The sequence below is a fragment of the Trichoderma aggressivum genome (genome assembly GCF_033847375.1).
Source record: "Trichoderma aggressivum f. europaeum strain CBS 100526 chromosome Unknown scaffold_050, whole genome shotgun sequence".
In the NCBI taxonomy this organism is placed as follows: domain Eukaryota; kingdom Fungi; phylum Ascomycota; class Sordariomycetes; order Hypocreales; family Hypocreaceae; genus Trichoderma; species Trichoderma aggressivum.
In genome coordinates, this window is record NW_026946416.1 from 46719 (window position 1) to 74105 (window position 27387).

The 27387-nt window shown below is 54.9% G+C and overlaps 8 protein-coding genes across 8 annotated transcripts; 3 read left to right on the forward strand and 5 right to left on the reverse strand.

The window, feature by feature from the left end:
* Positions 1-154: 154 nt before the first annotated feature.
* Positions 155-1283, forward strand: Triagg1_9195 (uncharacterized protein; the record flags this gene model as incomplete). Its single annotated transcript, XM_062904125.1, has 3 exons — positions 155-412; positions 526-834; positions 903-1283. The coding sequence occupies 3 exons, from the start codon at positions 155-157 to the stop codon at positions 1281-1283; spliced, it is 948 nt and encodes a 315-aa protein (XP_062751804.1).
* A 417-nt stretch (positions 1284-1700) lies between these two features.
* Positions 1701-3228, reverse strand: Triagg1_9196 (uncharacterized protein; the record flags this gene model as incomplete). The annotated part of the gene is made up of 2 exons (XM_062904126.1): positions 1701-2664; positions 2732-3228. 2 exons carry the CDS (start codon positions 3226-3228, stop codon positions 1701-1703), a joined length of 1461 nt encoding a protein of 486 aa, XP_062751805.1.
* Positions 3229-4387: 1159 nt separating this feature from the next.
* Triagg1_9197 (uncharacterized protein) lies at positions 4388-4732 on the forward strand (the record flags this gene model as incomplete). Its single annotated transcript, XM_062904129.1, has 1 exon — positions 4388-4732. One exon carries the CDS (start codon positions 4388-4390, stop codon positions 4730-4732), a length of 345 nt encoding a protein of 114 aa, XP_062751806.1.
* A 729-nt stretch (positions 4733-5461) lies between these two features.
* On the reverse strand, positions 5462-9073 carry Triagg1_9198 (uncharacterized protein; the record flags this gene model as incomplete). Its single annotated transcript, XM_062904130.1, has 1 exon — positions 5462-9073. One exon carries the CDS (start codon positions 9071-9073, stop codon positions 5462-5464), a length of 3612 nt encoding a protein of 1203 aa, XP_062751807.1.
* An 819-nt stretch (positions 9074-9892) lies between these two features.
* Positions 9893-11894, reverse strand: Triagg1_9199 (uncharacterized protein; the record flags this gene model as incomplete). The annotated part of the gene is made up of 2 exons (XM_062904131.1): positions 9893-10484; positions 10558-11894. The coding sequence occupies 2 exons, from the start codon at positions 11892-11894 to the stop codon at positions 9893-9895; spliced, it is 1929 nt and encodes a 642-aa protein (XP_062751808.1).
* Positions 11895-17061: 5167 nt separating this feature from the next.
* Triagg1_9200 (CAZyme family GT90) lies at positions 17062-20224 on the reverse strand (the record flags this gene model as incomplete). The annotated part of the gene is made up of 4 exons (XM_062904132.1): positions 17062-19626; positions 19704-19972; positions 20066-20121; positions 20187-20224. The coding sequence occupies 4 exons, from the start codon at positions 20222-20224 to the stop codon at positions 17062-17064; spliced, it is 2928 nt and encodes a 975-aa protein (XP_062751809.1).
* A 465-nt stretch (positions 20225-20689) lies between these two features.
* Positions 20690-21961, forward strand: Triagg1_9201 (uncharacterized protein; the record flags this gene model as incomplete). The annotated part of the gene is made up of 1 exon (XM_062904133.1): positions 20690-21961. The coding sequence occupies one exon, from the start codon at positions 20690-20692 to the stop codon at positions 21959-21961; it is 1272 nt and encodes a 423-aa protein (XP_062751810.1).
* A 506-nt stretch (positions 21962-22467) lies between these two features.
* On the reverse strand, positions 22468-26331 carry Triagg1_9202 (uncharacterized protein; the record flags this gene model as incomplete). The annotated part of the gene is made up of 3 exons (XM_062904134.1): positions 22468-22793; positions 22863-26226; positions 26329-26331. The coding sequence occupies 3 exons, from the start codon at positions 26329-26331 to the stop codon at positions 22468-22470; spliced, it is 3693 nt and encodes a 1230-aa protein (XP_062751811.1).
* Positions 26332-27387: the final 1056 nt, after the last annotated feature.

The window sequence follows — 27387 nt, forward strand, 5'->3', positions numbered from 1 at the left end:
GTCCAAGTCTAGCTAGTTATTCTGCTGCTGGATGCTAACGCAAACTGCCCATCACCTCCAGCTCATCGCCCGCCAACGAAATCCGCCGAAGCTCCTTGATCCGAGCGTTCCTCAATAGACCCTCCCCACGCCCTCAATCGCAATCGCATCAACCATGGTGGACCGCCCGAACAAGCCCTCCGCCCTAGCCGCGACGCCCGGCCTGCAGCCTCAGGCCCAGGTCACCATCTCAGACGGCAGCTCGCGCGTCACGGCGGTTCTGCCCACGGGCGAGAGCGTCGAGATCCTCCTGTTTGGCGCCACCGTGCTGAGCTGGAAGGACGCTTCTGGCGATGAGAAGCTGTGGTTGAGCGAGGGCGCGAAGCTGGACGGAACAAAGGCTGTGCGCGGAGGCATTCCTTTGGTCTTCCCGGTATGTTTGTCGATTCCGCTACTCGCCCGACAAAGAGCTGCACATCTTTTTGTCTTTGGGTATAGAGCAAGTTGGTTAGAAACATGTCTTTGTCTAATACGCCATACTCTTAGGTCTTTGGCACTGCCCCCGACCACGAAGCCACCTCCAAGCTCCCCCAGCACGGCTTCGCCCGCAACTCCCGCTGGGAGTTCCTCGGCAAGTCCTCCAACGAGTCGTCTTCCAATAGTGTCAAGCTCGACTTTGGCCTGTCTTCCGAGAACCTCGACGATGCCGCCCGCCAGCTGTGGCCCTACAAGTTTGGTCTTCTCTACAGCGTTACGCTTGCTCCCGAGAGCTTGAGCACCGCGCTGGTGGTGACAAACGAGGGCGACGTGCCGTTTGAGTGCCAGACGCTTTTGCACACCTACTTCAAGATCAAGGTAAAATTGCATCATCCTCGTCAATATAATCAAAAAAGTAATACAAAAGCTGATCTGTATTCGCAAAGGACATTGCTTCCGTCCAAGTCACCGGTCTCGAAGACTCCCCCTTCCACGACAAGGTCGACGGCGTCAAGGACAAGACCCAATCCTCGGACCCCATCGCCTTCTCCGGCGAGACGGACCGCGTCTACACTCCCGTCAAGGGACCCGGACACCCTATCATCATCACCGACGGCGGCGTGGAAAAGTTCCGCGTCGTGCGCGACAACCTCGACGACGTGGTCGTTTGGAACCCCTGGGTCGACAAGGCTGCCGGCATGGGCGACTTTTTGCCAAAGGACGGCTGGAAGAACATGGTTTGCGTGGAGGCTGGTGCGGTCAGCTCATGGCAGAAGCTGGAAAAGGGAGATGCTTTTGAGGGTGCGCAAACGATTTACTTGCACTGAAGAGGATGACTAGGGGGGATACATGAGCCTGTTTATATCAATCTATATACGCCTTTGTCGAGAGACAATTGCTTGCCTGGACAAAGAGGGAGTCACCTCCCTAGTATATTGGCACGAGGGTGAGCGCTGTTAGGACTGAAATCATGTTGAATTCGCGTATTTGTTTGTTTGTTTGTTTGTTTGTTTGTTTGTTTGTTAGATATCGACTCATGCTGTGGAGATGCCATCCTCATGTTTCCATCCCATATCATTCTTTTTGCCCAGTTTCCATGTTTCCCAATGCAGCACCCAATTCGATAAAACTATATACAAAATCGTCATTCTTTTTTTTTTTTTATAAAATTTACAAGTCATCTTTTGCTCAATTCTTTATTCCATTTTCTTCATTCTCTTTCATGGCCAAACATGTTGCAAGCCTCATTTCTTGTGCTCCCGAGAGTAATGGTCGGCCACCAAAAACGCCAGCTCGAGAGCCTGCTTCTCGTTGAGCCTCGGGTCGCAAAAGGACGTGTAGTTTGTCGAGAGGTCGTCCTCGTCGAGCCCCTCGCTGCCGCCGAGGCACTCGGTGACGGCATCGCCGGTGAGCTCGAGGTGGACGCCGCCGAGGTAGCTGCCCTGCTCCTTGTGGATGAGGAGCGACTGCTCGAGCTCGCTGTAGATGTCGTTGAAGCGGCGGGTCTTGATGCCCGTCGGGGTGGCGAGGGTGTTGCCGTGCATGGGGTCGCACTGCCAGACGACGCAGCTGCGGTACTCGGAGTCCTCGACGGCGCGGATGTGCTGGGGCAGCAGGGCGGCGACCTTGCCGGCGCCGTAGCGGGTGATGAGGGTGATCTTGCCGGGCTCGCGGGAGGGGTTGAGGGTGCGCAGCAGGGCGAGGAGGTCCTCGGCGGGCGTGGTAGGGCCGACCTTGATGCCGATGGGGTTGGCGATGCCGCGGAAGAACTCGACGTGGGCGTGGTCGAGCTGGCGCGTGCGGTCGCCGATCCAGACGAAGTGAGCCGAGGTGTCGTAGTACTCCTTGGCCTCGTCGCCGGCGACGGGCCTGATGGTGGGCGAGGAGCCCGGGGGAGTGCCGGGCCTGCTGACGCCCGGGTGGGTGGGCTTCTCCATGAGGCGCGTCAGGGGCTGCTCGTACTCGAGCAGGAGGCCCTCGTGGCTGGTGTAGAGCTCGACGGTCTCGAGCTCGCCGGGGCGGGCGTTGATGACCTGGAGGAAGCGCAGGGTCTGCTGGATGCTGGAGGCGATCTTGGAGTACTTTTCCTTGAGGATCGGGTCGCGGACGTGGCCCAGGCCCCAGTCGAGAGGCCGGTGGAGGTCAGCAATGCCGGAGGAGAGGGCAGTGCGGATGTAGTTGAGCGTGGCAGCGGAGTGGTGGTACGCTCTTTTCGATGGGATGTTAGCACATGATGAAAAGATGTTAAGATGAGTACCTAGAAAGAGAAACTCACTTGAGGAGACGGTTGGGATCAATCTCCCGCTCGTCAACATGGTAGCCATTCAGAATGTCGCCTCTGAAGCTTGGCAGCTCCTGGCCATTGACCATCTCCGTCGGGCTGGATCGCGGCTTCGCATACTGGCCAGCCATGCGCCCAATCCTCACCACGCGCTTGTTGGTGCCCCAGATGAGCACCAGACTCATCTGCAGCAGCAGCTTGATCTTGGACTCGATGGCGCCCTGCTCGCAGTAGTCGAACAGCTCGGCGCAGTCGCCGCCCTGCAGCAGGAAGCCGTTTCCCAGGGCGACCTCGCGCAGGTGGGCTTTGAGGGCGTTGATCTCGTGGGGGTGGACGAGGGGAGGCATCCGGCGCAGCTCGGTGACGGCCTTTTGCAGCTTGGAGGGGTCTGGGTAGGCGGGAGACTGCTTGATGGGCTTTGAGCGCCAGGTTGAGGGATCCCAGGGGTGGGAGGCGATGGCCTCGGGGAGGGGAATCTGTTGCTGAGCCATGGCTGGATGATTGCTGATGCTGAAGCTGATGCTGAGAATGAGAATGAGAGAGGAGAGATTGGGAATCGAGAAGAAGAGGTGCGGCGCGAGACTGAGGTAAGACGAGAGACTTGGGTGAGTCAGTCAGTCGAGTGAGTACTAATATCGTGGTCTCGAGGTTTCTGAAAATATTGCGTCTCAACAGAATAAACCAAGCTCAGTTGCAGTTGCAGTTGCAGTTGCGCACACTGTCTCTCGATGCTTCTCTCTATAAGCGCATGCACAATCTCGATATTCCCCAAATACGAGATGAAGCAAGAAATTCACCGGCGACAATGACAATGGCAATGCTGATGTTTTTTTGTTTTTTTTTTCTTTTGCCTTGTTGCTTGTAAAAGAATCTCCGATAATGGAAAACTGAATATGAGTCAGGGCCACTTATTTGCTAACACAGTCGCATTGTCTTTAAGCCCGTGCAGCGCAGTCAATAGACGTCGGGGTACGTACCTGCCGATTTTGATTTTTTTTTTTTTCTCTCCCGGCGGCTTCTTTTTTTCTTAGCGACGGCGATCCGTGCATTGGCGAATTAGAGGCTATGCCGCATTTTGCCATAAAGCCAACGTGCAATAACAAGGACGAAACGCCCGACATGGTGATACGAAAAACTAAGAACCTCGAGTACTAAATGAAGGGCGAATATAATGTTACTTGGTATCTACCTATCTAAAGAGATGATTTTTAATTGGGTGGTAGACCAGTACTTTGTGCTAATATGCTGTCAATCTCTGTCTATAAAGGATTAGGTAGTAACAGATCACTTACTACTAGGTACTAATATATTGCGACTTTGACGATAGAAACCAACAGATATAATACTTGATGAATGCTTGTAAATCCAACCATTTGTCCTAAATAGTCTACTTGAAACAATTTAACCCCAATCGCATCAGATCAGACCATCATATCACCATAAGTGAACAACCATCCATTTCCAACATTTCGTCCAGGGTACGTCCAACCCACGCACCTTTTCCACCCCTCCATCAAGTACCCCAAAACAAGCCCATACAGCTACTAAACCTCCCAACCCACCACACCCACAGCGTTCAACACCTTCAACACCAACACCAACACCAACAACCCCATCCCCCATCTTCACCCCCCCCCTCAAAACCACAAAATGTCCAACCCAGAAGACGCCTCCGACCCCCCTCCCCCCCCTCAATCCGCCGAAGACCGCAAAGCCGCCTCCGCCCTCGCCGCCCTCGACACCCCCACCGAGTCCTCTGCCGCCTCCTCCGCCCCGACAAACCTCGACCAGGAAGCCGTTTCCAAGGCCATGCGCGCCCTCGGCGCCGCCCCGGGAACCTCCGCCACCGCAAAGAAGATCGTCGTCAAGGTCGATGCCGCCGACGTCGCCCTCGTCGTCGACCAGCTGGACGTGACCAAGGGTAAAGCCACGGAGCTGCTCAAGGCGCATGATGGGGATGCCGTTGCTGTCATGAGGGCTTGGGCGAGGGGTTGAATTGGATGGAAAGAGAGAGGGAGATGAAGAAGAAATAGCGGAAAAGGGGGCTTGCTTCACGCAAAACAAGAGACTACGCTTGGGAAATTTGGTGTTTGGCTGTTTGATGCGTGGGAATGGTGATTATATTACTACTGGGGATACAACCCGACACACAACACATCTACACTCTACCGACTCCATATTCGACAACTCGACCCCCTTGACAGCATTTCAAGGGATTACGTATCCATTATTCACCACCGAATCATCAACCGACGCATACACACACATATATACTCTTTGAACAAGAATATTACTCCCCCCAGGCAGTCTGGACACAATATCCAACACGCATTATCCATCACCAGCAGCACATCACAGCCGAAAACATGCCATAATCAAGTAGCAAGCACAAACGCATTCAAATTCAATGTCCATTACGTCAACATCGTGACTGATTCTATATCTGGCCTCACATAAACAATGCCTCATGCCATCCCATCTCGTTATCCCGTATCCCGAAAACGCCTCATGTCCTGTCCCACGTACTCCCTATCCCATGCTTCATCTGCATCATAAAGACTGCCCTTTTCATTTCCAAGTGAGCGACTAGCCAATGCAAGCTCTTATGTGTGTCCTTTCCCCCCAACCAGCATCCCATCAGGCAAGGGCCCTGGGTCAAAAGAAAAAAAAAGATATCAGGTGGAATAACTCTTTTGAATCAAACAAGGTATCGTCGCCACCACCTCATTGCCACATCTTGGCCAGGGGGCTGCCCACCTTGGGAGCAAACTGCAGGCTCTTTCGCCGAGCAGCCATTAGCCGCTGAAGTACATGGTCATCCTGTGTCTTGGACAGGATGCCTCCGCCGAGCTCGACAAACTTTTGCGCCCTGGGAGGGCATGTCCGCGTCAACAGCTCTTCTCTCGTCAACGACGCAGCATTCTCGCCGTCGTTGTCCTCGTCCTCGTCAAGATTGGACGGCGTCTCCATAGCAAAATTCATAATTGTCTCTGGGGCCGGCGTCTTGGGCACGGGAGTTAGGATGAGATTGGACCACTCAATGTCCTCCTCCTCCTTCTGCTCCTCCTCATCCCCATCCGACGGTGTGTGGATCCAGATGCTGCTTTGCCTACGGTTGGGTGTCTTGGGCGACGCTGCCGGTGCTGACTCGCGTCTACTCTTAGATGAGCCGTCAACCGCGCTGCCATTCTGGTTGGAGATGGACCTTGGCTCCATGCTCTTCCGGCGGCGGGCACCGCCACGAGGAACGCTGCTGGTATCGATGTTGTATGGCGATTCGTCGAGCCACAGGTTGTCACGTTCGCAGTCTAGAACCCAGCTTACGCCCACGCACTGGACCACCCCCTTTGCCTCTCGGACCTTCTCCAGGGTCCGCTTGCTGCCGTCCTTGAAGACGACGTGAGTGATGCCCACCCTGGTCGACTCGCCGTTGCTCGAGTTGCTGGGATTCCAGTTCCACTTTTGGGGACACCGGGCACCCATTTGCGTGAGCACCTCCACAAAGATGCCGCTGGCGTCCGCGCCCTCGCTTGTGTGCACGTCGACGAATACAATGGCCCCACGAAGCAGGTTCGGGTTGAGGTCCTTGCGAGGAGTCCGTCCTGGCGTTCCAATGCTGGCCCACATGTCCATCTTTGCTGTTGGCGTCGACGGTTCTTCGGCGGCGCTCTGTTCAGGCTCCTCGGCGATGGTGCTGAAATTTCGCGAGCTTCTCCTCCGCGGCTTTTCCGCATAGGATAGAACAGGAACACCCCGTTTGGGCTGAGGCGGGCGCTTTGGAGCGGCTCGTGAGGCGCTGAAGCTCTTCTTTTTCAACGGACTTGGCGTTGAATTGTCGGCTGGCTTGAGAGGAATCTTGGTGGTTGTGTTGAACGACCGCGTCACTGGACGAGAGACGGGAGTTACCGGTGGCGCTGCCTGAGGCTCCGAGCTAGGCGCGGGACTCTCGACGGGCACTTGGTTTTCATCTCCGTATTCCTGGCTGGCGTCTGACAAGCCGTCATCGAAAGAGTGGCGCGAATTGGAGGCATCATCGCGTTCCTTGGCGTCTGTCAGAGACATTTCATTCGTTTCTTGGGCCAGAGCCATATCCTCGTCTGTGATCCCCTCCGAGTTCTGCCCCTCGATACTTTCCACAGCGGTTTCCATCTCTGGCAGGATCGAGTTCTTCATGGGACTGTCTTGGTTTGACGATTCGATTTCGCGCTCAAGACTCTCATCCTCGTCGTGGTCTTGCTGCGCCTCTTCCGTAGACGAGTGAGCGTTCTTGACAGGGCTTGCGGCCGACCAAGAGCCGAGCTGGTTGGACAGAGGTGTAAATCCCAAAGCAGACCTACGAGATTGCCTCAGCGAGCTGCGGCTGGCTCGGGTCCTGGGCGTCCTCTCTTCGCTGACCGATGCAGTGGCCGTGATCCGTTCAAAGGGCAGTGTATCGTCCTCGGAATCAGAGGCTGAGCTCAAATCATTACAGGGATCCAAGTCTTTCTGCCGAAGCTGATAGAAGTGATTTGCTGTCTGGGGCTCTGCTTTTGGCGAAGGCTCGACGGGTTCCTCTGCCTCTTCTTCCAGGTCATCGAGAACCATGGTGTCTTCTGACTCAGCATCATCGTCCTCGGCCGGTGCCTCTTCGTCCTCGGCTTGATCTTCTCCCGTTGCGACAACGATGCTGTCCTCGACTGCATCATCTTCCTCCTCGTCAGCTGACGGGGTTTCCGCCGTTTCCGTGGCTGGCTGTGGCTCTTCCTCGTCGTCGTCTCCCGCTTCCGCTTCCGGTTCTGCCTCCACCTCCACCTCCACCTCCACCTCTGACCCTTCCCCTGTCTCTGCTTCCAATTCTGCTTCCAGTTCTGCTACCAACTCAGCTTCCACCTCGGCTTCCACTTCAGCTCCCTCCTCTGCAAGAGCAAAGTCAAGCTCAGAAGGCAATTCGGGGGACTGGCGCAAGGAAAACTGAGGAATCTCGATGGGGCCTGTAAAAGGGCTCTCCACGTCGTCATCCTCATACAATTCCTCTTCTACCACGAACCTTGAAGATTTAGGTGGACGACTTGGGGTTTTAACGGGAGACTCATCCAGTGTCGGGAGTTCTGGCTGGGCATCCAATCGGGATTTGAGGCCCGGCATCGCTCGCTTCGCTGGCGACTGAAGCATGGAGAGCTTGGCTGTCGATTGACCTGGTTGCTCCTTCTGGGCTGAGAAGATGAAGGGTTTGGTGGGAGATTGGGGTCGCTTGGCAGCTGACTGCAGAAGCGTCGATGGCTTGAAAGGTGTCTGAGAACTCGAGTCATTGCTCAATTTCAACGTAGATCCAGGCAAGGGCATCGTAATTCTCTTGGCTGGAGACTTTATTGTATCTCGCGGCGGCGAAGTAGGCCGCCTGGCCGGTGATGCAAGAATCGTGGAGCTGATCTCTGGCATATCGAACATGACGGCATTGACAGCAACAGTCGTATCGACGTTCTCGAACTCGACGGGAAGAGGCTCCGATTTCTTGGATGGGGGCTTGATCGGGCTCTTTGCTAACGGCTTAGCAGACACCTTCTCTAATGCCAGCTCATCTTCAGAGTCGTCCGGTAAAAGAGTCAGTTGCGTAATCTTCTTGGGGCTCAGAGGCTTCTTGTCTCCAGCTTGAGGCTTCGAAGTCTTTGCAGCTGGTCGCGTATTTCGAGCAGCAGCCGCGCCGCCTCGCCGCGCTGGGCGACCGCGCATGCCAGTAGAGACGGGCTCCCTCGGTACCGCGGCAGGCTCCACGTTCTCCTTGTCTGGCTCTCGGAACTTGACCATCTTCTTGACTGGCGGTCTGTTGGCTACTGTCGTTGCCGTCAACGAGGCTGGCTTCATCACTGTTGGCGGCCGGCCTCGACCTGCCTTTTTGGCTGGCTCTGGCTTGCTTTGACCATCCTCAGGCTTCGGTACAATCTTTCTCGGCCTGCCGCGCCCGGGTTTTGGAGGAGCTGTTGATACCTCCTGTGAGGCTTCTACACCTCCCGTTTTCAGGATTGGCTTGGTTCGTGCTCCTTGCATTTGTTCAGAGATCTTTGATGTCGTTGACGATGTAACTGTGGTGGTGGTATCCTTATGGCTTTCAACAGCAACAGGCTTCTTAGGAGGCCGACCCCTTGGTCGCTTGATCTGCGATGCCTGGCGCTCTTCCTCATCCGCGTCATCGGATCTCGCCTTCCTCTTAGCAGCCGTGCTCTTCGTGTTCGCGGTCAGAGTCGATGAAACGGATGCCTTTGCCTTTGCGGAAGCTGTGATGATTTTTGTTTGTTTCGAAGTCGCCGGCTCAGGGTCCTTAGCCCTGGCTCGTGTCAGGCGCTTGGGCGGGGAGCGCATTGTGTCTGGGTGTGGCTGTTTGCTCCTCTGCGTACGTGATGCTGATGGAGTGGTTACCGGTATGGAACAAAAAGACGCGGTTCAAAAATGACTTAGTGTTGACATGACTTGGGCGGTGAATGTTGACGCTGTGCAGGGAAGGCTGGTGGAGGCCTGGGGCATTTTTGTTGTGCATTTGTGGGGATGGCGGCAAGCTGGCGGTTGCTGGGCAACGACGCGATCCACCAGGCCCGGCCATCCAACACAAACACGTATTGACAGTTCACCAAAGTTATGAAGCAGCCTGTAAACCTTGTATCCATGTCAAAGTCCCCAGAAATCGATTCTTACTACTACGGAAATACACGCAAGGACCATGTATCAACCAATGACGTAGACGCGGTACATACTAAGATCACCACTGAGCGTGTTGCTTCTCTGCTTCATCCATTTACATAATAGTAGTACTTTTTTTTTTTCATCTTCATTGAGCTACCATACAGTTTCCACATGGTTCTTTTTAAATCAGTTATTGCCAATCCCAAATCTTCGCTATACAATGACATAATGCGCAGGTTTTTAAATCATTGACTCATCAGAGGGTGTATGTATGTGTGAGAATTCGCGCGCTTGTTTTTTGAGCATAGTTGGGGAGAAAAGCCTCCGTACGCCAGCCACCCTGGTTTGGAGTAACTCCAAGATTGAAAATAAACAAAAAGAAACAAAGACTACAAACAAGACATGTAGCGGTGGAATTGCCACACCAAGCTCAGCGCGAAGCCACGATGAGCCACCACACTTAATCATGCCACAGAGAGCACATTGAGTCACCCCTTTTGGCTACCTAAACGTCGTCCGGAATGGGCCGTCGATTTTAATGTCCTTGATTCCTTCAGGCATCATGCGCAGCCACTCGTTCCAACTGTCGATATCAATGTTGTCATCGTTTAACTTGATAGCTAGGTGTAGCTGTGGGCTGTTTTCGTAGGAGAAGCTGCTTCGCAGCGGGCTACTTTGCTGAACAGGCGAGAGGAATATCGAAGGCAGCCTCGAGTTTCCGGACATCATGGTATGTAGCGGGGAGGGGAAGCTCGTTATGATCTCTCTCTCGGGCGTACGGTCCCGGGCCATTTTAGGGTAAAGGGCCATGAGGATAGAGTGCAGTTCAACCACAGAGAGTGGCGTCTGGCGCGCTGCACGTGTGCGTAGCTGTTCGGCAAGAGCCAGAGTGAAAGCACACCGATCGAGGGCTATGAGGTGATCTTCTGATAAAGAAGCCGCGATGATTTCAAGGACGCCTTGTTGCCGCACGATTCTAGCCGGGGGATAATATGCGGCATCCATAATGATGAGAGTATCTGAGCAGGCCTCCTCGAGAATTTGTTGAATGCCACTCCATCGGATTGTCGAGGCTCTGTCGGGATCTTTTGAGCTAAAATGGTGGGAAGGGAGTCGCTCTAGTTAGCTCGGATGCACCCACTCAGTATTGCCTCGTGAAGCCTCACCTTGCCAAGACCATATCCCGGTTCCCATCAAGATAAGTGTGGCCTATGTAGTAGACGATTTTCAAAACGTCACGCTGATCGCGCTCCTCTGCAAAGTCGTTGAGTTTTCGCGACAGCCACCTCCAGGAGCTTTTACAGCTTTCTGAAGAGGAGGGGATAGTCTGAATTTGAAACGTATAGTGATAGTACTTGTCAAAGACGTCAGCTAGCTCTCTGACCGCACTCTGGACTAACAGCCCGTCATCATCCTCTTGCCAAAACAATAACAGGGCCTGCACCGAGTTGTACCGGCCGCGGGTAGTGGCAGACAACATGCGCGCAGCATTGCTTTGAATGTCGTTTTTGAGGCTCTCAATCCCCGGCAAAGACAGCGACTTCTCCAGCCTGGGGCCAGTCGGGAGCGGGGTGCGAATGCGAGCTTCACTAAGCGGTGGACGGCCGGGCTGATGGTGACTGCTGGGCGTCGTGTTGCCAGCATCAATCTCCATCTCCTGGGGATCATGGGTGAACATGGGTTGGACAGCGTTGAGGGGAGTTGCGGGACTGAGAGGCCGGCCAGCAGCGACGAGGGAGGGAGCAATATCCTGAACGGCCGGGCTGTGCGACCTGTGAAACTTGCTAACCACGTCTTCCCAAGTCATGTTGTGATGGCTTGGGTGGCACTGCGGAGCAATGTCAGCCGCAAGATGCTGGCCGGGGTAGAGCGCAGGGGGGAGAGGGCCTCGACTTACGGCAACTCTCCTGCGGCGGCAGTCGACGCAGGCTCCTAGCTTTCTGATCAGGGCGGCCCGTTCTCTGGACTGTTGAGATAGGGGGCCGGTACGTCTCCTGCTGGTTCGACGGCTGTTAGAGACGTCGGAGCCATCCTTGAGGGAGAAAATGGACTGGTGCAGGTTAGGGGAGGTGTCGGCACTGTACGATGTGTTGTTGGTCTCTGTAGAGGCCAGGGTAGCCGTGGTGGCCTGAGTTGAGATTGACGAGTTGGTATCCTGTCTCAGAGGAGGCGAAGCAATCGAGGCATAATGCACCATGGACGGCGTAGAGGGCGGCAGCAGCTGTCTCTGCTGCAGGTCGTCTGGCCTCGGGGTATGGACAGGAGTTGGCGCCGACGCGGTCGCCGCCGAGGGAGACAGCGAGAGGCCGATGGGGCCCGGGGCCGGCGCCGAAGCCGACACCGGGATCGGGGTGGGTGAGGCTAGGCGGTGCAGCTGGTGATGCGGCTGAGACTGCTCCTGCGCGTGGTCGTGGAGATGAAGCCCTGCCTGGGCTCCAAGCTGGGCCGGGCCCTGGGCCGAGGCTGGTGCTGGAGCGTCTATCAGGCTGTGGACGGAGTTCATGGCGATAGGACGGCGGACCGGCGCGGACGATCAAAATCCCATTATTGGCGGGGGGCGGGGCCCGGAGCAGAAAGCGCGATCACGGTGAGGCGAGGTGAAGAAAGGTGAGGGAGCGAAATGGTGAAAGAGTCTGAGCCAGCAGAACGGGAGATGAGGCGGGGGGTTTATGGGCCGCCTCTCGCCGCGCAAATTGCAGCCGTGACTGTGATTCGCACAGCTGTGTGAGCTCGGCAGCAGCTGCTGAATCGGACGCTGCAGGATGCAGGTTTTTTGGCCCTTTGAGTGGCGCGGAGCTGATGCGGCTTGCAGGCGATTAGTCTCGCGAAATCAACATGACTGGCAGAGGGGGGGAAAGGGCAGAGAGAGAGAGAGAGAGAGAGAGCTTGTATAATACCCACTGCTCGAGCTACCAAAAGGTATGCGATGCGCCGTGTGTTTATGGTGATGCGATGCGGACAGGGAGCTGGGAAAGGGGAGGACACAGGCTGGAAAAGTGGTAACAATACTAGATAGGCAAGTATACTTGATAGGTGAAAGGCGACTCCAAATATTCGCTCCCTTGGCCCCCAGCTTCGCTTCCGCACGTCGTCTCTGGTTTGCGCGTATCTGTACTCTTTACGTACGGCTTGTATGTATGCGCAGGTGAGCGTGTGTAGTGGCCAGGCGCGTTAAAGGCCAGTCAACCCCGCCAAAAAAAAAAAAATTCAAGGGGAAAAAAATTGGCGAACAGGTCGGGAGGGAGAAAAGAGGCGCAACGGGAACGCGGGGTCTTGTCCAGGAGGGCCAACAAAAAGTGGCAGGGGAAGAGAGGAAGCCGGCGAGACGAGAAAATGCCAGCGGCAGCGGCCCAAAACGCGGCCTGAGCTCAGCGCAAAGCCGTTCAATTTACGTCGCGAGAGGCGCCACAATCACGGAGATGGGATGCCAAGGCCAGCCTGAGTCGCTGGGCAAATGTGAAGCTGGACAGGACAGGACAGGACAGGGCCGAGGTTGGATGAAAAGAGCTTCGGTCTGGGACATGATACTGTACGAGTACATACTTGCACAGGTATGGTACTCGTAGACCCAAGGTGGACAAGGATGGCATCCATGTGTATGAGTACCTAAAGCGCTCCCACGCCAAGTATGCAGCCCGCGGTACCTCCCAGGCCATACTTGTGGCACGGGGGCTAATAATAACGACAATGGCCTACCGGAAGCATTTAACCACGGATCCCTGTAACCGGGCCATGTACGTCGGTCACAGAGCAAGACACAACACTCAACTGAGAAAGCGGGTTTGCTCGGGATCTAGCACGAGGATCCAGCGGAGTGGCGGGCACGGAGGACCAAGCCTGTTTGAGAGCAAGGTCAAGGCTCAGGCCATCGAAGTGGCAGCCCACCACACCATCAGGCGAGAAGTTGAACGTCGTCAGAAGGCGGGAGGGATCATGGTCGTGGTCGTGGTCACGGTCACGGTCATGGTCACGGTCACGGTCACGGCACAGGCCCGTGGCGGCAATTCCAAGTACGGGTACAGCGCTTGACTTGCACGGGCAACGAAGCAGACGAGAGGCAACCCAGGGCGGAAGCCGAGCAGGGCAGGGCACAGACGGAACTTCGAAGCCGCATCGCGAATACGCTCGCTTACTTGTGCTCGATTTGCTGCTCCAGATTAAACCCAGGTAGGGCTAAAGCGAAAGCCCGCGAGACTAGACAACGCTGAGGCTTTTAGCACGGCACAAACAATGTCACCAAAAAGGAAGTTGGTAAGTAAAGGATGGCTTGAGACTTGGTTGGGGCCGGGCGTCGAGGCGAGAGCCAAAAGTCCAATGGTCGAGTTGGACAGCAAACTGAAGGCTACGAATCATATCAGGCCGGCGACGACATTGATACATGTGGAGAAGAAAAAAAAGGAAAGGAAAGGGAGAGACACACAGAGAGACAGGGATATACAGGTAGCATCAAAGAGACAAAAAAGATACTTGTGAACAGGAGTAGAAGTAGTGGGTGTGCTTTGTAGACACCTTGTACTTGATAATGTGAGAGCGAGATGAGGGGATCATAAAAAGGAAGCCGGAGAGAAAAAAGAAAAGAAAAAAATACCACCGCGGGCGAGGAGGCGGGAAAAGGCCCTGCAGATCAGGAGCTCAGCGTCAGTAGCTGCATCAGATCACACCGAAGAGAAAATTTTTGTCGATGGATCGGATGGCAGCGCTTGGACGCAAGCGAGAATCTGGGGGAAGGAGGGGAGGGTTAACGTCCAGCCGGTACATCCAGGGTACAAGGGATACAAGGGGTGCAAGGGATGATGGCGGAATGCCGGCCAGCACCAGGTACCCTGAGGCACAAACCATAAGCGCGGGAACCACAACCGCACAGGCCAGCGCAAATGTTCCGTACCGATCACGTCGCCGTGGGTAGCGGCTCCGACAGTGACGTCCATAGCGCCATCACTTGCCACAAGTCTGTTCTGTTGTGGTACGCAGGGAAGGAAAGTGCGATCTTTTGCGATCTCTACAGGTATGTACTGGGCAAGTACCTCAAGTAGAGCCTAGCAGCTTAGAGGTTAGTACTAACATCAACTCATTGTTGGCCAACTGGCGCATCTCCCAACCCGTCACATTTAAATCGGCTTTTAACTCCCTTCCCTCCAGCATCTCTACATCAAAGTATATGCCCAACACAGCCTCTGTCATGTATCAGGGGGAAACAAAGAGAGGCAAAATCATAAACAGCAAACGAAACACAAAGACCCTCCAGCAGGGGGCTTCCTCAACCCGCCGCGGAACCGCTTCCTTCGCCGATAGTTGCTGCGGAGACTAACGACTTGGTACCGACCTAGGTACGGAGTCCGGACTGCCGCCGGTTTACACCTACCAAACCCAGCTTCTCCTCAACAAGTCACTCATACCGGGATTCCCACCAGGGTCATAATCTACCTCTGGCGGCGGACGGCCTTGGATGCTGCTAAACTCCATAATGCAGGGAGCCTGCTGACCAAGGGGGTGGAAAAAGAAACGACAGTGGGAGAAAAGGAGCAGAGGGAAAATGAAAATGAACCACGGAAAAAGGAAAAAAAGAGCCCAATCACACCAAGAACGGGGCGGCTGAAAAAAGCCAGGCAAATCACACAACGTACTACTGCGCGTAAAGCGCCTTCTACCTACCTGGATGCCCATGTACTGTCTCACAACCAATGTCCGGCTGATCTTGTTGCGTCCTTATCAACGAGCAGAGCGCGGTGACTAAATCCCGCTGGCAATGGCTTTTGATTCCCAAGGGATGCTCGGCTGAAACCCGGTGCTAGTGCACCTTGCACGGTTATGAAACCGACAACTGGCCCGATTACTCTATATCATGTCCCCCATCATCATGGGAAGCAAGCACAAGGGACGGGATTCACCAAAGAGCAACACGAGAACACGGAGAAGAAACACGGACTCTCACCTGAGGTGGCCACACCCTGGCGGCCCGTGATAGGTGTGTCGCTCCTCTTGCCACAGAAATGCTCTCCATTCACCTGCAGCATCATGTCGCTTCGAGTTCAGCACAATATCGGCTCCCTCAGCCTCTCCCCTCCCTTGGATATGCAGCCCTGGAGTGTGTTTAGGCTGCGCATCAGTTTCGGTCGGGCTCTTGTTCTCCACCGGTTGAGCTTCAGCGAGTAACGTTGCCGGGAGCAGGAGAGACGCTAACATGTTTCTACTCGGTGCTCCATATTAAGTGTTCATCTCGTTTGGACCAACACGGCCCATGTTGATATCGCCATGTTGGGCTTCAAGTCCGGTCGTCTATACTGTACAGTGAGGTACCGCAAGCATGTCGAGAGCTGCAGCTGGTGTGTCTATCGGCTTAATAATAACTCTCTGCACTACGGCAACGCCACCGCATGGTGGTTTTACTTCCCGCACGCACATTGAGCCTCGTGCCTCCGCCTGCTCAACAAGCTGCACATCGGACGATACTGCGGCTACCCCAGCGTTTTGGGTACTGATGACGCCAAGGGCATCGTCAAGGCGCCTCTTTCTGCCGTCGATGCTACGTCCGAGACTTGACCGGCGGCCCGGCTCGCCCCTAAAGGCGCTGTCAATTCAAAGTCTCGCGCCACTCTCCTCCCCCATTTGCCTGATCCAATCCGCCTCATCGGCAACCCTCCCAAATGACCTCGCATCGAGCCAATCCGCTGGCAGACCGAGCGCCCTGCGAGACTCGCACCGCATCTTCATGTACGCCCATTGAGTTTCGACAGTGTACATGTATTTGCTACTAGCGCGATAATAATAGTTCAGAAGGGTACCACATGTTTTACACAACACCACAAGGGCATATGATTGATTGCAGGATAGGAAGCGCGGCACATTGCCCAGGGCCGGATTTGTCGATTAATGCTCAACCGTGCTTATTTGCCGAACCAAAAATTCCTAGAAGACGTCACACTCCCGAAGGCGTGACCGTCGAATAACGCACGAAATAGACTTAGGTCTGGGGTTGGAAGTCGTTAGATCTCGGGATGCCGCAGGCCTTTGGAATCTCCTTCTCGTACCTCTCCATGTTACCACCTCACACGGCCCTGGTTGCAACCGCCTTACAAAGAGGGTCGGTGTTTGCTACGAAGATGGTGCCGTATCACCACCACCAGCCTCCTCACCAGAGGGCAGAAAAGTCATGATAACAACATCCCACCACATCCCACTCACGCAAGCGCCCATCCCTGTCACAGCCGTTTCCCAAAACGCTTGTCTGCATGAAGGGGCGGCAAATCCTGTCTCATTTCTGCTCTGCTATCCAACCGCTTCTGCATGCACGTGGCGTCCCGTCCCATTCTACAATATACTGCTGGAAAAGAGAAGCCGCCATCATGCGTGGCATATGTAGAGGCACGTACTAGTAAAAACCCCCCCCCTCTTGTCATGCAGCTCATATATCATACAGCAAAAGGGCATTGTCCGACCCAGGCCAATAATCACGCATCTCGTCCAAGACATGCGAGCACAGCCAGCCTAACAAGGATCCACGCTGGGTATCACTTCTTCATGTCACAACGCGCTGCGGCTGCGGCTGCTGCGTAACTGTACGTGACATATGCATCCCAACCCAAGCTAACTCTGGTTTTGAATCCAATACTATAGTATCCGGAAAAAAATCAAATAACGTAAAAATCGGCAAATCCTATTCCTACTCTTTTTTATTCCCCGCCTTGTTGCCGGGTCCAGGCGTCGTTCTGGAACGCCCCCTTGTCATCCTTGCGGAAACCAATCTCGTCCCTCAGATCGTCAATGAGCCGCCCCCATTCCAGAAGCAGCCGGAACAGATAGATCTCCATGTCCTTCTCGCGGAGAGCCTTTGTCACCCATCGCTGGCCCTGCTGGACGATCCACTCGGCATCTGCCGTTCTGCCCTGCAACGACGTCTCCCTGCCATTGACCTTGGGCCGGCTCTCCGTGCCCGAGAAGTAGGCAAACGTCGTGTGAAGGGCCTGGTATCTTGGATCGATGGGGACAAAGTGCAGCCACGGCATCAGCCGCTCGGTATACCACGTGCGGAAGATGGTGGATATCAGTGGCACGCTGTTTGAGCGCAAGGTGCGAAGGACCTGCTGCGGCGGACCGTCGTCCTCGTCCATCAGGAGCACATAGCGGTATTCCAGCGGCTCGGTGGCATCGTCACGGATGCTGTAGGCCTTTTCGACCAGCTTACACCCATCGGCTGCGCAGGCCGTCGAGTTGGTCACTCCCACGCTGAAAGGCACGACGGCGTTGGCCTCGAAGGCCGATACCCTTTCGTAGCCGAATGTCTCGTGGTCGTCGGGCTTGGGGAGGACCATGATTACGTCGTCGCGTGCGTACGGCGCACTGGCGAGATGCAACAGTCGATATTTGTGACTTCCGCGTAGGGCCTGACTATTGGGTGCGTGTTCCCCCACGACCCCTCTCCAGACCAGACTATCATATCTTCGTGTAAACTGCCATTTGATGTCGGGCCGCTCCAGCCTCGTCTTGGGGAGCGGTATGACAATGTCACGGAACTCATCCGTCTTGGAGGCTCCGAACAAGGGGGCGAGCTGCCGGAGCGGCGTCCGCGGCGGATCTGTCAGCGAGAAGCCGTGCAGCAGACGTAAATCAGGCTGGGAGCAGGTGTCCAACGACTGCTGCCATTTTGTTAGGAGTTGGCCGTGGGTGTGGTCCTTGGCACACGACCAGCAAAACTCCATAAAGTTCCAGTGAGGCCTCGTCCTACTACGCGACAAGGGAGAGCAGGCTTCGGCCTGCATCCGACGAAAGGCACTAGCCGGCACCGTCCTCCGAAGAGGACTAGGAGGAGGATGAGAGACGATTGTTTCCTTTTCCTCCTTCTCGTGCTCCGCTGGCGCAGTGCCGTTGCTCGCCTCGTCCATGGAGCGCCGAGATAATAGGTCAGCCACGGAGCTGAGCTGAGCAGCCCTGTTTTTGGAATTCGCCTCCTCCCACGGCGGTAACACGCGGGGCGACGGAGAGAGGTTGATGGGCAGGACCATGTCCGGGAGGTGCTGGGCAAACTTTGCAATCATGGCGACCACCTCGTCGAGGTCTTTGTTGTCGTCACCGTTGCCCGTGTCCTCCCGAGAGACCTTGCCGCCCTTGACCGTGATGGTTGCGACGTCCGGCATCGCCGCCATCTCGATGGCCCTTTTGCGGAGCACAGGAGGGGGCACGTTCCAAAAGGGGCCAACGTCTCGGTCGATTTGCTGGAAGTCGTCGATGATAGCCGAGTCATCCGCGGCGTATTTGTACCATGCGTCAAAATTAGGGGGCGGTAGCCTCCCGTTGTGTCGCTCCTGGTAGACCGTTACAGCCGTCGATAGCGTGGTACTGACGCTGACTTGTGCCTTCCAGCGGTCATGCTCGACGTGGGCCGTGTAGACGAGATCGTTGGCAGGATGAATGTTGTTGTGAAACGTTTGAGGCTTCTTTACAAGAATGAAGATGGTTGTGCCCAAGAGGAGAGCCAGCAGTATGAGAGCAAACAGGATCCGCCGAATGAAGACGATGGAACGAACGTCGTGAAGATACAAGAAGAAAATAGTGCCGGCGACAATCATCCATAACGGGCCCATCGCAGCAGTTCGTGATAGGTGTAACCAGTCCCCGTAGCGAAAGATTTTGTCGCATGAGCTCCATATGCCCACCAAGAACGTCAAGGTGCCGACAGGCGTAATGGTTGATGTCTCGCATATCCAAAACATGGATGCCGTGACGAGAGAGGCAAAGGCAAAGCTATCCACCACGGCATCAAAGCCATACAGGGATCCAAAGGAGACGTTTACTCTATGAGTGCCCCTGAAGACGGTGTTGACAATCCATACCATGCCCACCGAGGCAGACGACAGAAGCAGCACCGAGCTTAAGATGCGTAGGCGCAGCTTCACGGTCCTTGCCCATGCCATGATCCGCCACAGCAAGACTACAATGACGGCATCAAGCACGAGGCCCAGCAGCTGCAGAGAGACGGTCCTGAACCGGCTGTCGATGAGGTGGAAGCAAAAGTAGGTCGACCTCCGAATGTTGGAGATGGACAAGTAGGTGCCCAGCGAAAAGACGAGTGCGCTGACAACGGTGTTGAACATGACGACGCGAGGCCCGCTGAACCAGTCCCAGATGTCGTCGAAGATGCTGCGCCAGGGGTCGTCGTCTTCCAAGGCGGACAACGGGAGCCCCCATCGGCGACGTGTAGAGAAGATTTCATATCCAATGAGAATGATGATGAGAAACGACTGTCATTGAGAAGAAAATATAGAAGATTCCGTTAGCAAAAAGACGACTTACTCGCTTCGGTGATGTCATTTCCTACCTCGAGCCCAGGAGAAGCACACTGCTGCTGCTTGTTCACTAGGTGAAAGACTTCCAATCGAAGGACAATGGTGAAGACCAGGACCGGAAGAGACCATCGCCGGGGCCGATTGGGGAGGTGGGCGCTGGATCCCTTGAGCAGCGCCTCGTCAGACGCAACGCCGAGGATCGTCTCGTCGCCGGTGCCTGAGACGAAGCGGCCGTCTGCTCCGGGGATGAGTTTTGCTGCGGAACCGAGGCCGTAGCAGATGAGGCCTGATAGAAGCAAGACTAATAAGGATGAAAGCCGAGGTCGTTCTTGAGAATGGAGGTTTAGCTTTTTGTGATGAGTGGATAAGAGAAAGTTGACGTTGAAAGACGTACCGGTCAATGAGTGGCGCTCCAAGGAATGCGAAATGTAAACAAACGACAAAACACTGCTACAAGGATTGTCAGCCAACTGAAGTATCGCAATTGGATTGAAAGAAGGTCATCTGATCTATACCAAAGAGCGGACAGTTGCACAGCGAGGTATCGAGCCATGGCTATTCAAAAAAAGGCTTCCCAGCCCGGCGGCTCAGCCCGACGCTGGCCACGTTTTTTTGCGTTTTATCTGTTGGCCAGGTACCTTTTATGTGTCTAGCCCTGAGCAATGCAATACTAGACTACTAATCATTCTGCTGTGCTCCAGTGGCATCAGAAACTCTGGACAGAATATCTCCGAGTCTCGATATAATAATATATTCTCAAATACTTGTTACTTTTCTGCAATGGCATTCGCTCGTCGGCATCGAATCTCACCTTTTTCGGGGGACTCAAGTTTCAGGGGTTCCTCTCCGCTTACATAAGCTCGGTTACCCTTTCCGCGCCTTCTCCGCCAAACCAACCGCAGCAGCAGCGAATCCCGCCTTGCACAGTAAGCTTAGATACCGTACCTAAGATAGGCAGAATCGCAACCGCCATGAATCCCGTATCACGAGCCTCCTCTTCACCACCACAACCTCCGCCATGGCAGGATTCAGCGATGCGCCCTTCGCCGAGGCCCTCGCCGTCCCCGCCGTCTGCGCGCTGACCGCCTTCCTCAGCTACTTCTCGCAGTTCGTCTTCAGCGACGAGACGCTCGACCCGGGCCCGCTGACCCGCAACGAGAGCGTCGTCTTCAACACGCTGCTGCTGTGCCTGTGGTTCAGCTACTTCCGCGCCGTCACCATCGATCCCGGCCGCTTCGTCTTTGAGGAACAGGTGCTCGACGCGGATGGACGGTGGTGCAAGAAGTGCCAGGCGCCGAAGCCCCCGAGGGCTCATCACTGCCGGCACTGCAAGAGATGCATCCCCAAGATGGACCACCACTGCCCCTGGACGGCCAACTGCGTGTCCATGACGACGTTTCCGCACTTCCTACGCTTCCTCGTCTACGCCAACGCGTCGCTATGGACGCTGGGCTACTTCTTCTGGCAGCGGTTCTACGCCCTGTGGGAGACGCGGCACATGCCCGCCCACCTGGGCCCCTCGCTCTTTGCGCTCATCTCGCTCGCCATGACGTCCCTCGTCTGGGCCGTCACGTCGCTGGCGCTGGGCCTCATGCTCATCACCACGCTGCAGGGCTGGGTCCTCAACCGCACCACGATCGAGGAGATGGAGGTCGACAAGCACGAGTCCAACATCCGCAGCGGCAGCGGCAAGGAGTGGTGGGACGTGACGGGGCCCGACGGCGAAAAGCTGCGCTTCGAGCCCGTCGAGTTCCCCTACGACGTCGGCTTCTTCGCCAACATGGCCCAGGCCATGGGCTCCGCAAACCCGCTGCTGTGGCTGCTGCCCCTCGCCGGCAACCCGCGCCTCAGCAAGACCGGCACGGGGCCCGGCTGGACCTGGGACGAGAACGGCTTCAACCGCAAGTTTGGCATGTGGCCGCCCCCGGACCCCGAGAAGCTGCGGCGCGCGGGCAGGGAGTGGGGCGTGTCCCGGCGGAATTACGACACGGAGCTGCAGGACGCTGGGCTGAGTCCCGAGGAGCAGGTTGAGGCTTTCAGGAGGCGGCAGGAAGATGATTTCAAGAGGAAGAATAAGCTCATGGCTGAGCTGGAAGAGGTGGATGATTATCGCTCAGACGGGGATCGTGATAGTGACGAGGGAAGCTATCGAAACGGTTGGGTCAACGCAGACGGCGAGCGGCTTCGAGACTATGGCGTCGATGAAGACGCAGAACAATACGACGAGGAGGTCCCCATTGCAGAATTACTACGACGCAGAAAGGGGGCAACATCATACAACGATGAGTAACGAAACTACAAGAACAAAAGCGTATAAACATGAGGATAATATTTGTACTATAAATAAATAAAAAACTGTATTTTTTTCTAGAACAAGCATTTTAAAATAATATGTAAGATTGCTTCCCAGGCCATGGCCCCTTTCCATCCACCCCTCCATCCCTCCTTTCTTTCTCTTCCCTCTTCCGTAGGTAGGAAAAAAATAATAACAACCACACGCTTCCGAAGATCTATACTCAAAGACCGTATGAACACAATGGGTTGCCCAAATCTCTCGCACACATTGTGTATACAACAAGTTTCCGCCAAAAAGAAAAAGTGGTTTTTTTTCCAGTCATTGAGGCATGATATTGATGTAAAGAAGCAAAGAACTAGAAAAAGGAAAACCACGAAACAAAAATCGAGAAATAAATCAAATACCAGCCCCAACTGAACTGTATAAAATGCCCCTTCATGACAAAGCAACATCGTGAAGCATATCTAAAATGAAGAAAGAAAAAAAATTCGTGACGTGGCTCACCAGTCGTCAGTCTCATCGTCTCTCTTTTGGTTCATGGCGTTCTTGCGTGCCAGGAGGGCGTCTGCCAAGCTGCCTCCCAGGCTAGGCGTCGGTGTGCTGCTACGGCTGTCGCCACCGGTGCCGTTGAGACTCATTCCCGAGTCTCTCTGTTGCAAGTCGGCGGGCTTGCGGCCACCTGCTGCTGGTCGTTTCGTCGGCGGTACGGGTTTCGCCTTGGCCGAAGGCGGCGCCGGAGGTTGTCGAGGAGCGGCAGCTGCCTGCTCTTCAACGTATGCTGCCGGCACCCAGGCCTGTCCTTGAGCGTTCTTTGCTAGCCACCAGCCTGTCATGTAGTGTTAGATTACATCATAAGAATAGGGGGTCGTGTGTTCGCAGGTTGAATGATACGTACCATTGTTCTCCTTTTGGATAATCTCAAGAATGTCACCTGCTTTGATGGAGAGTTCGTTCTCTTTCTGGCCGGCGAAATCATATAACACCTTGGCCATGATCTTGGGCTTGGCAGCAGGGGGGGCTGGAGGGGCTGGAGGCGGTGGTGGGGCTCGAGCACTTGCGCTGGGTGTTCTGGCATGGCTCAATGGCTTGTTGGCATTTCCGATAACTGGGACTTGATGTGACACCGAACTCAACGTGCTTGTGCTTGCTGACGGGCCAGCATTGGATGACGCCGACGATGATACCGATACTACGCTGCCGAGAGCGGAAGGTGGCGGAGGAACCGTCCTGGTGCCGCTGCCCGTTGGTCTCGGCCGGGTATTGCGGTTATTGGTGAGTCTGGACGGCCTTCCTCCCGGACCACCAGGCTTGATCAGCTTGCCTCTGGTGATGGGCCGTGCCGCCACAGGCTTGGCCTTGGGCAGCGGCTTCGATACCGAGTTGGGAGGCTGTCCCTGCTGAGTGTGGATCGTGCCACTCTTGTAAAAGTCGGCCCGCTGCTGAGAGTCCTTGAGAACCTTGACCTGCTGCATCTTGTTTGGCTTCTTGGCATATTCAATGTGCTCGGCGATCTTGAGGTTGAAGCCTCCTGGCATGGCACGCTGCATATGAGTAAACATCTCCGTCTTGAAGACGCAGTTCATGAGCGGATCCGGTTCCTGGGGGGAGCCGATTCCTAGTGAGAACCAGTCGTCTTGGGCTGTAGAACAACCGACAAACTTGATGGCTCCCAAGGGAATCGCCTTTTCCACCTGGATCTGTGGCTGGTTGTTGACGAGCAGCTGAGCAATGATGTAAAACTTGGCATTGGTGATGATTATGATGCGAGGGCTCGGTTTACTGGATCGACCAAACTTGGCCTCAAGAAGCTCGCCACGGCACGAGAAGATGGCACGCTCGTTTGAGCCGAGGTTGGCCGCCTGCCGCAAAGGAGCTCCCGGACCGTTCATGGCGTTGATGCCGAGATAATCTCCAAGGAATCTTCGAGAGCCGAGAAGACTCATGCGCCGCCTCTCCTTGCGCCCTTGAAGAACCTTGTGGCCCTGGTCACGGAGCTGCAAGTATTCTGCGCCGGTACGCTTCTTTCGCCAGAAACGTTGTATTCTCGTGGCAGACTCGGCTCGGTAGGCAAGGTAGGCTCGCCACATGCGCTGAATACGAGTGGCCATGTTGTGCCAGTATCGATCTCTCATGTGCTCCAGCGCAAACAACGTCTCCGGGGACTTGATGAACGCTTTCGTCATGCCCATTTGCCACTCTTCTTTGGGAATACTCGTATCCTTGAGAATCTGCTTGACAGCGTCCTCGACCGAGCCCGTCCATGTGTATTCACCAGCGTAAGAAGTGGCCGGTGACAACAGGAAGAAACGATCGGCAAACTTGTCAAAGGCTTGTCGATAGGCAAAACCAGCTCTTCGAATACGGACGTTTTCCTGCAGACCAAGATACTTGATTTGATGCAGGACGTTGGCCTGGTTATACTCGGAAGGAGACTTGTTCTCGTTGGGTTTAATCGTTCGGATATAGGATGGCTGGCACTTCATGAGTGTATCGACCAAGAGGTTGGCCGATGTTCGAATACGATCGCCCGCGGTGGGAGGCTGCTTTCGGTTATCCTGATCGACTTCGTTGGGGAATAGCGTGTGAACGAATGCATTTCCGCTGGTCTGGAACAGGTTCAGCAGTCCCTTCAGCAACTGATCCTTGTTCTTGTCCGTGATACCATCGACAGTGTAGCCGACATCACCAGCGTAATGCTTGATGATGAAGCTGCCTTGTCGGGGAATCAAGTGAGCGTGTGACATGCCGTTGATGCTCTGCATGAAGGTTCGGTCGCAGGCGGCGGGATCTGCGTGGGCCGTCTTGGTCGCATCCTTCATGACAGAAAAGATTCCAGAAGGCCGAATTTGCTCAATCAGGTCGCACACAACCTTGTTGTCAAAGTATTTGATTGGCGTCCACTGGATCTTCTCGCGCGCGTACTCTTCCTGCTCGGCCTTCAAGGTGAGCTGGATGAAGATCTGCTGGAGCTTTTCGTTGACATAGTTGATGCACAGCTGCTCGAAGCTGTTGTTCTCGAAAATCTCAAAACCGTAGATATCCAGGATACCGATGGTGTTGGTCGTGGGCTGTTTAGACTTGAGAGAGATGTTGATGCGCTCTACGATCCAATCAAACAATTTGCTGTAAATGGCCTTGGCCAGTGCATCTCGTGTTGCCATTGCTTGGGCCGGGTTTGCCGGCGACTCAATGACCTCTCCGTTTCGAGGCGTCAGGATACGAATGGTGATGCCCTTGACGACGTCCTCGGGTGTGCACTGCAGCAGGTATGCGACAAAGTCTACTACAGATTTGTCGACCACCTCGGCGTATCCGCCCTGGTCCTCCTGGAATCGAATATTGCCAATCCACAGAATGGCGGACAGCATGCGGAAAATCTCGTCCTGCTCCGACTGGCTCAATCCAATAATCTTCATGGCATTGAGCGTATCCTGGAATTCCGCGACATCGTCTATGCCGTCTACATCATAACACTTGGAACGGCTGGTATAGAGGTAGGTTTCGGGCTTCTGGATGCCAAACAGCTCGCGGTACTGGCTTGGCGCAGCTTTTGTGAACTGGTAGAAAATGTGAAAGTTGCGCTCGTTTGTAATCTGCCCAACAACGCGCGTGCTCTCAAGAAGATAGTTTGTAATGTCGGCTCCGACGGGCTCGCCGGTAGAGTTGAAGTAGAGCTGGAGATACTTTCCGAATCGCGACGAGTTGTTGTTGCGCAGCGTCTTGGCGTTTCCAAAAGACTCGAGTAGCGGATTGGTTGCCAGCACCATGTCTTTGATCTTCTTGATGTCGCCCGACTGCTCACCAGAGACGCTGGCGATGTACTGCATGAGGCGCTTGGCGGCCTCGGTCTTGCCGGCTCCCGATTCGCCCGAGATGATGACGCACTGGTTGTCGTTGTACGCCTTCATGTTGTAGTATGCGGATTCGGCGATGGCAAAGACGTGCGGCGGCATTTCCAAACGGTTCTTGCCCTTGTAGCTGTCCAGGACCTGGTCGGTGTAGATGCCCAGGTCCCGGAAGGGGTTGACAGAGACCAGCACATGGCCAATGTATGTGTAAATCTCGGCGCCTTCGAAACGCTTCTTGAGGTTTTCGTTGATGGCCTCGTTGGAGACCTTGCTGAGCAGGGTCAAGTCTGACACACCGATCTCCTTTTTCTTAGTCACCTCGTAGGTCGCCTTCTTGGGCTTTTCGATGCCGCCGCCGCCCGCCGCCTGAGCATTGCGAGCGGCCTTGTCCTTGGGACGCCTCGAGATACCCTAGGAACAGTAAAAAAAGCGCCCGTTAGAATGATGCTGATGCCGCAGCCTTTTTTGGCGGGGGATGAGGGAGGACGGGGGGGGAGAGTCGAATGGCCCTACCATTGTGGAAGACGGAGAGACGACACAGGAGGAGGGGGGAAAGAGAGAGATGAAGAGAAAAAAAAAAGAGAAGAAGGCTGACGACGCGATTTATTCGAGCATCAGATGTCTAATTCCTGGAATCAAGCACTTTGGTGGTTTGTGCCGGACGTGACGAGAAGAAGTGAAGTGAGCGAGGGGAATCGGTTGACCCAAAGGCTTGAATGTGGCTTGTCGAGCATTCGCGGCCGAATGATGCGGTGCCTGACGAGTGACGTTTAGTGCCGCTGGCCGACCTTTTTCCGCCTTTGTGCTCCAGTTGCTTTGATTCCTGATGGCACAGCCACTCCGCTGACAAGTAGCAGTACGTACCCGCCCGTCTGGGTACCTGTTCAGGGATGGAATACGCTCACTGTGTTGTTTTTGTAATTGTGAATTTTTAATTCCACGACGCTCTTCAATTTCGGTACCCGCGTTTTAATTTATGTGCAGCAGAAGCACCCTGATTCCTGCTTATTTTCTTCGTTCTTGATACGAAGAGCCCATGCAGCGTCGCTCCGGCGCCTCCGTAGCCTCACATCATTGCGCATTAGCATTTTTTCCCTTCTACCTAGGTACGGTAACGGCACCTCGATAAGTTCCATGGATTGCCCAGGTACAGAAAACAGGTGCCTAGTGTAATACAGTTGCAACCAAAACTCCGTGCCTTGAACCATTCCATACCCATTCTTGTTCCGATAATTCTCCCGGTTTCTACCTCGACGGGGAACCGCCCTTACCGAATTCCGGAGCCGCTTCGTCGACCAGAAGAAGGAAAAACTGGATATCTGGGCACCGGCCGGCAGTGTTTGCTGGCGCCAGACAGTTTCGTCGACGCTCCCTTGGCGGTGGAGTCTCTCCCTTTCCAGAGCGTCCATTTCACTGTTTGATTTGCTCGCCCATTAGATCTTGCATGCGCTGGTGACGATACGCGGGCCGGTCAATGCTATTCATAGGCTTTGTGCATCCGGATTCCATATTGACTATCTATATTCCCCTCCATGTAAACACTAGTAGACGAAGCGTTAGTCTACTTGCCGA